This window comes from Siniperca chuatsi, linkage group LG14 (genome assembly GCF_020085105.1).
Source record: "Siniperca chuatsi isolate FFG_IHB_CAS linkage group LG14, ASM2008510v1, whole genome shotgun sequence".
NCBI classification, from domain to species: domain Eukaryota; kingdom Metazoa; phylum Chordata; class Actinopteri; order Centrarchiformes; family Sinipercidae; genus Siniperca; species Siniperca chuatsi.
In genome coordinates, this window is record NC_058055.1 from 3,040,664 (window position 1) to 3,055,871 (window position 15,208).

Here is a 15,208-nt window from a genome sequence, read left to right on the forward strand (position 1 = left end):
CATTTACACTTTTGAAATCCATTAGAAATAGCTTTCTGATGGCTTAATGCTTGCCTGAAAAACACGAAGGCAACAAACATTGCATCATACGTTTGTTACAGAATGTCCTTTTGCAAAAATGTTTAATATGTTATGGTTAGAGTCTATATTCAGCTGTGTTGACATGTCAAGGGTGGAGCTCAACTAAATCGGGACAAGTAAGCAAGTGTCAAATCAACTCTGACTCATCATTCAGAGATAAAACAGAGTGAATGATTTAAAAAAATGAAAACACACTGTATTAATATGTGGCTAAATAGTGGTTCTCTACTTTAGCTGTTTGCCTTACAATAGCTTAAGCACAACTTCAGGGAAACCGCTGTAGCTCTTAGTTGTCAATAGCATTGCTTTTGGCCTTCAACTATGCAGCTCAGCTAAGAAATGTAAAACATTCACTCTGACCAGCATTACTGAGCTGTTGACAACACTAATATTCTAGATGATGTTTTTTCCCTTTTCATTACTATTGTTTGAATCCATATTCTTTGAAACTAGAGATGCAGAAGCCTTTTGAGCTGGAAAAAAAGGAAATATTAAAACCACAAATGCGTCCTTGTGTCATAAAAAAACTATTCCAGGCATTCATGTGGGTTTGACTGTTCCAAAGCCTTTGATGAAAAGTAGATAAAACATTTGTGGTAATAATATTTTCTAAGTCCAAGTTTGTCAAAAGGTTGAGTGAGTTGAGAGAGAACTTGGAGTTTTATTTCCTGCATCTGTGTAAATCACATCATCAAAAATATTTGATCTACAGTATAAATTAAGTTAGTCTTAAGTGCATGTCCTTGCAAGACTTCATGTAAGCACCCTAAACATCATGGGAATAAACAATTTCCATTTTGTCTGTCAGCGGGGGCGATGTGTTCAAACAGAGACTATGAAAAGGCACCCAGGGGGATTTCTGTGAGATGTAAAGAGGCCCTTTTAATAATAACAAATTTAGAGTTGGTGGTTAGGGCACAGGGAGCAAATGTGTCGGCCAAAGCATCATCGGTCGGACGGCTTTACCTGTGAGTTCTGGATTTGGATGGTTCCTGGCGGCAGTGCCTGCGTTAACACTTGCCCTTGCGATGTCACCATAGCAACCGGCTGGTACAGGGTCCCACCTGAGGGGATAATTTGCCGTCATGAGTATCAAGTGGCTTCAGCAGCTACTGGCAGCCACATCCTGCACTACCACTAGAGCCTTATTAACTTCTTGTCAGCCCCGCAAACAAAAACACAGCAAACAAGAGATGAAATGATTAAATTCAAGGTGCATCAATGTCCTTTAACCCAGAAAAAAAGAAGAGGGGAGTGTGTTTTTGCTGCTGGCTTAATTAGCCTTGATCAAGACACTCTCATCACAGTCTGTTTGAGCTCTTCAATGTGTGGTGATCAAAGGCAGAGACATTGATTTATTTTGGGTTAAAAGGGATTTCCAGAGGGCAGGATTGACATTTCACTGTACAAGCATGTCATTATAAGAATGTATCAGCCAAGCACCCTGTGAAGGATACTATCATGACTCTATACATATACACAAAACTTAGTTATTACAGATGTATATTGAAAGATAACATTAAAATAATCATTGTAGAAAGGTGTGTAATGTATGTGCTTGTGCTGAGAGATATGGTTGAAGTAAAAAACATGTTGATTATTTTCATTATATGCTTATTTGACAATATGGATTATTAATGCAAAATGTGTGAGTGTCAGCTTGTATCTACATTTACAACAGCTCGTTATAATATGTTTAGACAACAGCATTTTGTCAAATGTCAGTCATCGCAACACAAGACTTGAAGAATATTAAATATTATAATAATAACCTTTATTTAGGTATTTGAGCAGGGCAGCAACATTTTGGATAAGCTGGAGCAAGCAACGATGGTGTCTTATGGCTAATGTCTTAATAAAGGTAATTGCAGTTGTCCAAATTAGAAGAGATACAAGCATGGAATACTTCCTCAAAATCTGACAGAGTTGAAAATTATACTTGTCACTTAATTTTCAAACAAAGGACTGGAGTCAAATATCACTCACAAGTTACATGCACTGTCCTTTATTTTAAAAGACAGATGACTCTGTGACTGGACAGGAAGGGTGAAAGACCGTGAGCCAAATAGAGGGATCTCCAATTTAGATTGGTTAAGTTGTAAAAGGATTTGTGACATCTAGCTCTTCATTTCCAACAGACATGACAACATCTGGGTTACATTTGCTGTGTCTAAGGGGGACATATAGCTGTGTGTCATCAGCATAGAGGTGGAATTTAATGTCAAATCTCTGTAAAATGTGACCCAGTTGCAGCATAAAAAAAAACAAAAAACAAAAAAACTTCGTCCTTCACCCTCCGTGGGTGGTCTCATACTTCGAGCTCAGGTCCTCTACCAGAGGCCTGGGAGCTTGAGGGTTCTGCGCAGTATCTTTGCTGTTCCTAGTACTGCACTTTTCTGGACCGAGATGTCTGGTGTTCTTCCAGGGATCTGCTGTAGCCACTCCTCCAGTTTGGGGGTCACTGCCCCGAGTGCTCCAATGACCACTGGTACCACTGTTGCCTTCACCTTCCAGGCCTTCTCCAGCTCTTCTCTGAGCCCTTGGTATTTCTCTAGTTTCTCATGTTCCTTTTTCCTGATGTTGCCATCACTTGGTATTGCCACGTCAACCACAATGGCTTTCCTCTGCTGTTTGTCCACCACCACAATGTCTGGTTGGTTCGCCATTACCATTCTGTCAGTCTGAATCTGGAAGTCCCACAGGATCTTGGCTCGGTCATTCTCTACCACCTTTGGAGGGGTTTCCCACTTTGACCTTGGGGTTTCCAGTCCATACTCAGTGCAGATGTTCCTGTACACTATGCCAGCTACTTGGTTATGGCGCTCCATGTATGCTTTTCCTGCCAGCATCTTACACCCTGCAGTTATGTGCTGGATTGTCTCAGGGGCCTCTTTGCACAGCCTACACCTTGGGTCTTGTCTGGTGTGGTAGATCTGGGCCTCTATTGCTCTGGTGCTCAGGGCCTGCTCTTGTGCAGCCATGATGAGTGCCTCTGTGCTATCATTCAGTCCGGCTCACTCTAGCCATTGGTAGGATTTCTTGATATCAGCCACTTCAGTTATGTTCCGGTGGTACATCCCATGTAGGGGTCACTGAGCACGTCATCTGTTGGGGCCTTATCTTTGATGTACTTGTGGATCTTGGATGTTTCATCCTGGATAGTGGCTCTCACACTCACTAGTCCACGGCCGCCTTCCTTACGGCTAGCGTACAGTCTCAGGGTGCTGGATTTGGGATAGAACCCTCCGTGCATGGTGAGGAGCTTTTGCGTCTTAATGTCTGTGGTCTGCATCTCTTCCTTTGGCCACCTTATTATTCCCACAGGGTATCTGATCACTGACAGGTCGTAGCTGTTTATTGCCTGGGCCTTGTTCTTGCCATTGAGCTGACTTCTTAGGACTTGCCTTACTCGTTGGAGGTATTTGGCAGTTGCTGTTTTCCTTGTTACCTCTTCGAGGTTGCCATTTGCCTGTGGTATTCCAAGGTACTTGTAACCATCCTCAATGTCTGCTATTGTTCCTTCTGGGAGTGAGACCCCTTCTGTGTGGACTACCTTCCCTCTCTTTGTCACCATTCGACTGCACTTCTCAAGCCCGAATGACATCCCAATGTCAGAGCAGTAGATCCTGGTGGTGTGGATCAGTGAGTCGATGTCCCGCTCGCTCTTAGCGTATAGCTTGATGTCATCCATGTAGAGGAGGTGACTGATGGTGGCCCCATTCATCCATAGCCAGTCTTGTTGATTATTTAGCTGAGGGGGTTCAGACCTATGCAGAACAGCAGTGGGGACAGAGCATCTCCTTGGTATATGCCACATTTGATGGGTACTTGTGCAAGTGGCTTGCCATTGGCCTCAAGGGTGGTTTTCCACAGCCTCATCGAGTTTGCAACGAAGTCTCTTAGAGTCCTATTGATGTTGTACATCTCCAAGCATTCAGTGATCCATGTGTGTGGCATTGAGCCATATGCTTTCTTGTAATCAATCCAGGCAGTGCACAGGTTGGTGTGTCGGGTTCTGCAGTCTTGGGTGACTGTTCTGTCAACCAGGAGTTGGTGTTTGACTCCTCTAGTTCCTTTGCCAATGCCCTTCTGTGCTTTGCTCATGTATTGATCCATGTGTCCACTTATCTTAGCCACGATGATGCCTGACATGCGCTTCCATGTTGTGGAGAGTCAGGTTATTGGCCGATAGTTGGATGGGACTGTACCCTTTGCAGGATCCTTCAGGATCAGGATTGTAGGCCTTTCGGTAAGCCATTCAGGGTGCGTCCCATCTCTTAGCAGCTGGTTCATTTGTGCTGCTAGGCACTCGTGGAGTGCAGTGAGCTTCTTTAGCCTGGCATATATTTATATATATATATATATTTGAATATCAGAATTATAAAATGTTTCCACTACGCATTCAGTGCTGGGAAATGCAATTAGAAAATGTTGTCCATTGGAAAAATTACGGGTTCAGAGATTTTAGAAAAATAAAATAGGTGTGTTGTAAAAGCAAGTGTGGCCATGGAAACTTGAAAAATCATAATATGTCATTTAATGTGGAAGCTCCACAGTCTGTATGAAATTTAACTATTTGTCTAACCACAAGTCTCATGGATATTAAAGTTATTAGCGGACAGAATTTCAATTAATAGTTCAAATAATCCCTACCCCAACTTTTAAATGTGACATTGCACTAGACAGCTAATACAAGTTTGTTTTTTGAATGTGTATGTGTCAGGGTCCTAGTGTTTTAATGTCTGTGTGTAATCACATGCTTACCCGATACCACTTGAGAGTTGATAGTAGTCATGGTGACATTGCCTTGTTGCAGACCCCCGGCGGGCACCACAATCCCTGAAGAGTTAACAGAGCTGGAGACAGAGGTCATGGATGGAGAGGAGGTCTGAATTAGTTCCTGGGGGATCACAGAGAGACACTAGTGAGCAAATGTAAAGAGGTAGCTCTTTTTGTGACTGAAAAATTCCCAACATCAAAATCTACCTAGTGATAAATTACAGTTGTATCTTGGGAAGTGCCACTAAGAGAGGGATACCATCATAGAACTGTAAGATCCACATAGAGTCCATGACTGACCTGCTGCATGTTGAGACTGGTGTGTGATGGAGAATATGGTCCTCCGAGGTCGTTACGGAGGAGGTTGTCACTGTGCATCTTGGTCTTGAGGCAGGTGATATAACGGTTGCAGAAATCTTTACAGAGCTCATTGACCTTCTCTAACTCCAATAGGTGGATCCGCAACACCTGAATGGCCTTTACCATCTGAAGGAAACAGAGACAAACCATGAACAGATCACCTTCACAACATTCCACCAAACTGAATCCCTTTATTCATTTTTGTTTTTTTAATACCATTAATTTATCCATAAATAATAGTGTTATTGAGGTGCTAAAGTATTATGTGGACTTTGAGGGGATCATGGATTAATTAATGCTTTTTGATTTTCTGCACAGTTTAAGGGATTTTTAGGGGGAAAGATCTGTTAAAATTGACCAAATAGCATTAAGTGAATGATTAAATGAAACTTAAGTTTTTCAAAAACATTCAGGCATAGCTTAAATGCTATTTGGTAAACTTTAAGGGGTTTAAAGGGAAAGAAGACTATTCTACAGCCATGCTAAAGGCCTTGTGAGGCTGTACTTAGGAATACCGCTGCTTTGAGCTAAATGATCAGTCTTAACATGTTGATGATTACAGTAGCAGATAATGTTTACACTGTTAACCATCTTAGTTTAGTGTTGTAGCATGTAGCAACATTTGCTAATTAGCACTAAACACAATGTACAGCTGAGGCTGATGGGGAATTAGATTTGCAGGTATTTAGTCATACACCAAAGTATTGGACAAAGTAAAATTTTGACCTCCTGGTAGTGCTAGATAAGTCCTTAGGTTATTAGGATTCATCTTCTGGTCACCACAAATGTCTACCAAATTTCATGGCAATCCATCCAATAGCTGTTGAGATATTTCAGTCTGGACCAAAGTGGTGGACTGAGCGACCAATCAACATTGTTATCCCTAGCGTAGCGTAAAAATATATGCAAAAAAACACCTCAATAGTGTATATTTTACCTCTCCTGCCTCCTAAATGCCCAGTTCTTTCAAATGCAACACCTCCAGTTTGTAATGCAGGTTTTTCTGTTTAAAATGGGATGACTCAAAAACCAGATTGTCAGGACATTAGATGTGGAACAAGTGAAATGAGGTGTTTACAGTCCAGTTTTAAAGGGTGATATGTGACGAGAGGAAGTGACATGCAGCGATTTATTTTACTAATGAGCAGGGAGCGACATTCAATTTTAATGTTCATTCCAGAGGTTCATATAGATTGCAAGTATACAGGGGGGGCTGTAATCCTTTCATCCTTCACGCTCCCAAAGCCAGAAATAAACAGATCGAGCTTCTAATATGCAATGCTGAGATGGAAACTGTCTGTCTGTTTGGCTGGCTTTGTGGGCTACAACATTTAAACAAATAAAATAGCTTATTTTCATCATAACATAATAATAATGTTTATTAAATGTTATGTTTGACGTTTTGTCTATTTGATTTGATATATTTGACATTTCTTTTAACTAGCTTCACCAGAAAAATATTATTCAAACTCATGTTAAATTTACATCAGAAAGCATATTTTCTCTCTTCTTATGGCCAAATACATGAACAACATGTATGGTTTGATCTTCAAAACCATACAGTCACATACAGTAACCTCCCCCTTTACTGTAGAATGGAATCGGTTTTATAAGGGGCTTGAAGAGATTGGCATGTTGGATTGTATTGCTCACAGTAACGAAATAATCTAAGCTCAAATGTACACTTACTACCCTTTTGGAACTTTCAACTGCATCTCAGGGTCTTCTTCAGCGAATGTAGACTGTGAGACTATGCAGTTGAAAGCTCTGAAAAGCTAGTAAGTGTACCTTTAAGCTTAGATATTTTGTTATACTGTTTCCAAATGTCAAGAATGAACTTCCATCAAAAACAAGTTTAAATAAAAGTCAAACTCAAACTGTATAGCTATTTTCTAAGCTGTCATTGTATTAATGTAAGGTTAGGAGTTTCATTGTTGTCATGCCAATTACTGAGTTTTGTGTTTCAGTATTTCCCACCACCATCATTCAGACCATCATGAGGCATTAAGAATCTCTACTGAAACATGGCCTAAAGGAACTCTTGTAGTAGTTTCTTAAGGCTGATGAGGCAAGTTTCAATGCAGGTTTTACAGACTACCATAATGGAATTATTGCGCTGACCAGACATTTTCAAATAATCTAAATGAATGCAATAGCAGAGGTCAGAAAGGAACTTCTGTCATATTGGAGGTACATGACAATGATGGACAATATATATGGATATTTAACAGACCATTTAATTGGAGTTGTGTTGCTAGGAAACTGCTTGGGTCCAGGTTTACTTCCTAACAGCTATTCATAATGGCAAGTACTACAGAAAAAACATGTTGAACATATTAAGAATGTTGTTTGAAACTATGAAAAGATTATAATCTAGGGGTTTTGGTTGTAGTGATAATATGTTTTTTTAACTGGAATCATTCAGTTAATGTGCAGTATCCATATAATTCTGTATTTTCTTCTCTTCAGCGGTTATCTGACCATCAACAGCCTGGCTTTTCTCCACTCTGTGCGGCACACTGTAGTGCACTCAAAGTCACCACTCAAGGTCAACAGAATGGACAGAAAAGTGCTTGGCCAAGGAGGAGATAAATCAGCTAATTAAACTCCGCTCACTTAATCAAGGCACCAGTAACTCTTTGCCAATCGCAGCCAGTCAGGCCCAGTGTAACATTACTGCCCTGTGGAAGAGTTAGTGCCCTCTGGGAGGGATGCCCGCACCCAGTGCCTCATAAAACACACAGATGCAGGGTTAATTGACTGTTCAGGACTTGTCGGCCTGGCGTTCCAAGTACTATAATGGCAAGAGTGCACTTTTTTATTCTTGTCTCTGTCTTTGTCTTTGTCTGGCTTCAACTCCTCCCCCTCTTTTCTCAGTGAACATGATCAGCATCATTCTTGTCTTAATTTGCAATTACAGGTAGCTGTTGTGCAAGGGGAAGTTCAGGGGGAGGGTGGGAAAGATTACATGAAATAGGAGGGAATGATTAAGAGTAGTAATGATGGGATGCACTGCAAACAGACAAACAGGCATTTCTACAGCTTTATTTTTTAGTTTTAGTTTGAATTGAGCAGGTTCCCTTAACTAACTAACTAATATTGCAGCATTGGTTAAAATGTTTAATCGAAGAAGCACCACAACACAAATGACTCTCTGAAATCAAAGTGGCTGAAAAAGTGACCATGTTGTGCTAATGATTACCATGTATGTTACAGCAGTTGGCTTACCAAGTTATCCAACTCAGGATCTTCACTAAAGAAGGGCTTGTGTTCTCGCTCCTGCTGGTGCACAAAGTTTTCAATGTCCACATCAAAGCTGGCTGACGTGATGCATTCAGATCCCTGTGTGGCCTGCTCACATTTCTCAAACAGCAATGCCAGCAGGGGGAACAACGGATGTCTGAGGAGAAAGAGAGAGAGAGAGGCACAGTATGTGTCAGTTTGTATAGATGTTGTCTTTTATTAGACTTCGATCTTAATTCATGTCTATATTATTGATTGTGTATTAGTAGTAAATGCTGGTGCATTTCCAAAGTTTCATGAGAGGGTAATTAATGCATTGTAGGAGTTTTGGGAATTTTGTGTGTTGCATTTAATTCTACTGGTGCACGGTGTAGCCCCTCATTCGTCCAGGAGTGTTCTATCGTAGAAAAGGTTTCAGTCGTGGTGACTACTGGTGCAGTCACTAGTTTTTACCTCAGTTGGTGATTTCCTACATTTCCCAGAAAACCCCAGAAAAGTGTCAGATACAGCATTAATGAACATGTTAGGAAATGTTTTCAGTAGTTCTGTCCATCGGGTCTGATGATCAGTTCATAGGCGAGACGTCCAAATCCGAGGGATCAGTGCCTGCTCTCTCAGTTACAACACTGACTGATTCTCTTGTCTCTAGCTGCATCTCAAGCTTCTTTTTTTCTTTTTAAGTTTACACTTTACGAATGTGATTTTCCCTTTTGACACTTGACATTAGTGTTACTTTATTTCCACTCAGCAAGCAATTTAATTGGTTATGTTACAAAATACCCATACAAGCATAATGCTTATACAACATGTTTATTTACAGGTGAATAAAAATGCTCTGATATAAAAAGATTCCTTTTGCACATATTTCTACCCAGTAATCCTTATGGTTAAACACCCCCCTTGACTACAGGGCCCTGGGTGCATGTCCAGTTGCCCATGCAATACTTTGTCTAAGGTCTTTTTACCATACATATGCAAAGACACATTAATGGACTCTAAACGGAGTGACTACACAGAAGAATCCAAGAGACTAGAATTCAAGATATAATACGAGCTCCACTCCAAAACCCTTCTCCCTCCCTCGCTGTACTGTTAATAGTGTGGCAGCTCCATGACATTCCCTAAAGGACATGCTGAACATATGGACAAGGTTCAGCTGGAGATCAAAAAAATATCTTTAAGTGGATAGGATATGGTCCAGTGACAGCACTAAGCTTCACAGTGTCACCTACATTGTTACCATGTGCCTTTTATAGGAAATGTCACTCACATAAGATCCCCCAGATACACTGTGCAATGGGCCATACTGTGCTGCTGTATGTAGTCCCTGCCAAATTATTGAGCATTTCCACTTGGAAGAAAGCTGCTGTCCTAATGGTCAGGATGACAGAATACTACAAAGCAATACAATCTGAGAAGAACTTGAACAGGAGACAACAGGAGGAAAGTTTTGGCACAGATGAATCTTTGTGCCCCAAAGAACTTTATTTTATAGTGGTGATCTCTGTTCTCCCCATGTGCTTATTCCATCCCAACTCCTTTTCTGCACTTTGCCTCTTCCATTCTCTCACACACCGTCCTTTGTGTTACCTTTGACTTATAGGAAACCCAGAGGGAACTTACAGTATATGTTCCCGTCAAATTAATTATGATAAGGACTCTTGGCATTATGTTATATAACCCCTGTAAGCTGCTTACTACTGGCATATTTTACTATTTCTACATCCAGTGGCTTTAGCTGTACAGGGGATACAGGAAGACTTCTTCAAGGAATGAAGCCAAATTTATTAGTGATGCTCGTTCCATTTAAAACAGCAAAAAGCAATGATGTAAGAATGAATTATTCTATACATATAGTAAATTCAGGATTCAGGATTGAATTTTAAGACACTTCAAGCTACTCAGAGCTTAAAGGCATATCCAGGATTGTGTCTTCATATTATTTAAAGCTTCAAGCATTTCCTAATCTGAATCTGGGTTACATGAAAGCCCCTACATGTGGAATTTTAATGTGATTGTAGCATCTTTCAAATCATGGTGAAAACTGGTGCAGTCTATGTGCATTGTTGTCACAGTGTGCATTTTAATACTACCACAAACAACTAAAAATCACTGGGTTCAAAATTGACCTAGCATGGGGTCAGTTTGGTACTGATTAACGTTACCCAGTACCAATGGGTTGTTTTGACCCAGTGTTGGTTTTATTTGTATATTATGGGATCAAAACAGCCCGTTGTCTTGGGTGGTTTTCTGCCTGAGTAAAATTTAAGTTTTTAAAGATTTTTTTCACCTATGAGAGATTGCAATAATAAGGTGCTTTCACACCTAACCTCTTTGGTTCGGTTCAAATGAGCTCTGGCATGTTTGTTTCAGTTTGTTTAGGCTAGTGTGAAAGCTGTCAATCAAACTCTGGTGTGAACTAAACATCCAGATTGAGACAGCATGAAAAGGAGGGTCTCAGTCCGCTACCAAGCAGACTCTGGTGCGGTTCGTTAGGGGTGTGAAAGCAAAGCTAAACTACTATTAAATCCATCTGCTGAACATCAACTGTCAAGAAAGCGATGTGAGTAGCGTACTGTAGTAGAGTACTGTATTCTACTACAGTACTGTATTCTCTAAATAACAAGCGCTAGCGTTAAGCGTTAGTAACACGCATTTTTATTTGTTCTATAAGTTTCTACCTGATTGTAACTATTTATGATTTAGGAGGTCCAGTTGCAGTCTTGACTATTATTTTTCACAACCAGCCATTTCTTAGTGAGCTCTCTGTGACAGCAGAGAAGCTACATAAACACAAGGCTCGGTAAAGTCAGTCACAGAATTTGATTTTGGTTTCGGATTTTGGTTTGCTTGTAATAAGTGACTTTGAACACAAATTGGACCAGAACTAAATACCAGAACTATTTTTTTTTCCCTGGTCCAAACCAAATCCAGGTGTGAATATGTAATGAGGAGGGTGACGCTAAAAAAGGGCATTAAAGCTAGACCAATAAACCTTGGATAAATAAAGGCTAAACGAGCTGAATAGAATACATGTATACACAATTGATTTTTTGCACTTATTGGTGGTTTGTTTGCTTAATGATGATTTTCTACTGGAAGTCATATTTTTCCTCACATTTTTATTTCACACTGTGTCATGTAAAGCAAACATCACAAAAACTTGAAAGGAAATGGCGTTCCAACAACCTGGAATAATCTCGTTTAGTCCGGCAACATTTTAACTATTAAAGAAAAAATTCACAAAGTCCTGCCTTCAACTGGTGCCGACTTGTCTTCAAACACAGGAACCTTGGAAACAGCTTTAGAGCCTGATGTGTGTTTTGGCTGCTTTGCTCCTGTCGATCTTCTTCAGCTGACTTCGACGATTAATTCATTTAAGCCATCAACCTGTCTCTTAGACCCCATTCCAACTAGGCTGCTTAAAGACATTTTACCCTTAGTTAGCACCTCTTTACTGGATATGATCAATCTGTCTTTATTAACAGGCTATGTACCACAATCCTTTAAAGTAGCTGTAATTAAACCGCTTCTTAAAAAGCCCACTCTTGATCCTGGGGTATTAGCCAACTATGGATCTATATCTAACCTTCCCTTTCTCTCTAAGATCCTTGAGAAAGCAGTCACCAATCAGTTGTGTGACTTTCTAAATAACAATAGTTTATTTGAGGATTTTCAGTCAGGGTTTAGAGTGCATCATAGCACAGAGACAGCACTGGTGAGAATTACAAATGACCTTTTAATTGCATCAGACAATGTACTTGTCTCTGTACTTGTCTTGTTAGATCTTAGTGCTGTGTTCGACACCATTGATCATCACATCGTATTACAGAGACTGGAACATGTAATTGGCATTAAAGGAACCGCACTAAGCTGGTTTAAATCCTATCTATCAGATCGATCTCAATTTGTACATGTTAACAGTGAGTCCTCTGCGCATGCCCAAGTTAGTCACGGAGTTCCACAAGGTTCTGTGCTTGGACTGATTCTATTCACCTTATATATGCTTCCTTTACGCAATATTATTAGGAAACACTCCATAAACTTTCATTGCTATGCAGATGATACCTAATTATATCTATCAATCAAGCCAGATGAAACTAACCAGTTAACTAAACTTTAAGCATGCCTTAAGGACATAAAGACCTGGATGACCTGCAACATTCTGATGTTAAACTCTGACAAAACTGAAGTTATTGTACTTGGTCCCAAACACCTCTGAGACACATTATCTAAAGATATAGTTACTCTAGATGGCATTGTCCTGGCCTCCAGCAGCACCGTAAGGAACCTCTGAGTTATCTTTGATCAGGATTTCTCCTTTAACTCCCACATGAAACAAACTTCAAGGACTGCCTTTTTTCACCTAAGTAACATTGCAAAAATCAGGCACATCCTGTCTTAAAATGATGCCATAAAAATCTGTGCATGCATTTGTTACTTCTAGGTTGGACTACTGCAATTCCTTATTATCCAGCTGCCCGAATAAGTCCCTTAAGACTCTCCAGTTGATCCAGAATGATCCGGAGGCTGGTGCCGCAGATACTGGATCTGTGGTTGTAGGCCACCTGCTGCCCCCGTGTTCCTGCTCGACAACTGCTACTACAGTTGTTGTTATTGGCTCTGTTACTGATGCTGACAATATTTTTTTCTATATCTGTCATTCCTATTATTATTAATATTAACACTACAATTACTATTCTACTATTTAAAAAAATATTAATAATAATAATAATTCTAGGTGGTATTTGCATTGTGCCTCCCTCTCCCCCATCCCCCCTCCCACAAAACCTCTCTCTTGCTCTCACTCTCTCTCAAAACCTAACACAGCAGCGGTGGATGGCCGCCCACCATTGAGTCTGGTTCTGTCCAAGGTTTCTGCCCCTTAAAGGAAGTTTTTTCTTGCCCTGTCGCCAAATGCTTGCTCATGGTGGGATTTGTTGGGTCTCTGTAAATAATATTATAAAGAGTACGGTCTAGACCTGCTCTATAGGAAAAATGCAATGAGATAACTTCTGTTATGAATTGGTGCTATATAAATAAAATAAATTGAATTGAATTGGTGAGTGTATATTGCAGCGGACTGCACTGACATGAAGGCAGACTGGGCCCCTGCTCAGGCTCTAACCCATGGCTCTCATTTGCAGCCTTTAATAGTCGTCTATATTATACTCTAATCTGCCTGATCCCAATTTAATGCCGCTCCCCCAGCCAGACGTGGCAGGAATACTAAACAGGTGGGTCACGTGCAGAGTGGAGAGCCTCTGCCTTGTCTGTTTAATGTCTGCTTGTGGTGGGGTGGAGAATAATCTGGGTGGGGGTGAAGGAGAGGGGGGACTATAACTGAGAGCAAACAGGGTGACTCTCAACACTGCAGATGGTGTCTTAACAAGATATTTACTCTCACATTCAGACTCTGTGTTATTTTTATTACAAAATTTGGTTAATTCTGCCAGTGGGGTGAGATCATTTAAATGTGTCTTTTTTTCTAGAGTGTTAAATCTATAAACAAGGAAGAATAAGACATGTCAGCCCACTAGTGTCAATGATATGACACTTTGAGTCGTGAGTTTCTTTATGTCGTGAGTTTCTTTTTAAACATCACACATACATAGAAACACATAGGTGTGGCGCTGCAGGGCCTGAAGACCCAGGGGCATTGTGGGTAGAGCTACAGAATATACAACACCTTTATTGGCTGGTAAATACATAAGCTCCTGTGTGTGCATTACAGAAAGAACACCAATAGCCAAGCTAAAAACAAAGCAAATACAGAAATTAACGGTGACAGTCCATATGATAGCAAAGTATGTCAAAGAAAAAAATGTCTCAGTAAGAAAAACTGTGTCATGAAGATGCTGATACACTGTGCATCAAGCTGGCGCCTCACACAACCCTTAAAAGACAGTTTTGTCACAGATTAATTAATACACACATAATGTTTATATAATTTCACAGCAGATTTCAAAATAAAATATTACTAGAAAAACATTATTATACATATTGCTGCAATCTAACAAAATATTTTCTCTGTTTCTTGTTATAATGAGAAAATGTTCTTGTTTTAACGAGATGTTTCATGTTATTATGATAGTTTTTTTGTTATTACTACATACCAAATGATTCTCTTTTAATAAGAAACATTTCTTGTTATAACATCATATGACTCTTTCTTGGTAACTTTCTCATTAATTCACAAAATCATATCTCATTAAAACAAGAAAACCATTATAAGATGATAAGTTATGCTGATATAACGAGAAAACCTTTATATGTTGTTATAACGAGAAAAAAGTCCAGTCGATGCCTAAAGAGAAGACATTGTAGCCTACATGGGCTAGAATATTTGACAATAACTGAGGCAAGGTGTCTTTCCTAATGCCATCTGGCCTTGTGCTGTCGCGAGGGGGGGGGCAGCAAGAGGGTAGGAGATGTCTGTTCTTGTGCATGGACCTCTACCAAATCGTAGCCCAATCGTGGACCACAGCAAACCTAATCTATAGATAGTTAGATAGATAATCTAATATGACACCACATCCAACCAACAATAATTAATCATAGGCACAAAAAACAATACAAAAGCAGCTCATAGCCATTACAGATAAAAGACATCCCACCACATGTCTAGATGATCATATTAAGCTTGATCAAAAGGCTACGATGTCTCTTTAGGGACTGACAGGATCCGTTTTTCTTGTTTTAACAATATATGAAAGTTTCTTGTTATAACAACATACCAACTTGT

General features: G+C 40.0%; 1 protein-coding gene across 1 annotated transcript in view; it reads right to left on the reverse strand.

Annotated features, from left to right (window-relative positions):
• Positions 1-15,208, reverse strand: part of pknox2 (pbx/knotted 1 homeobox 2) — a 105,715-nt gene that overhangs the window by 16,668 nt on the left and 73,839 nt on the right. The window contains exons 6-9 of the mRNA XM_044223575.1: positions 8,449-8,620; positions 5,161-5,346; positions 4,846-4,981; positions 1,048-1,145 (exon numbers count right to left, since the gene is read on the reverse strand). Of these exons, the coding sequence (XP_044079510.1) occupies positions 1,048-1,145; positions 4,846-4,981; positions 5,161-5,346; positions 8,449-8,620 (592 nt within the window). The remainder of the gene's footprint in view (positions 1-1,047; positions 1,146-4,845; positions 4,982-5,160; positions 5,347-8,448; positions 8,621-15,208) is intronic.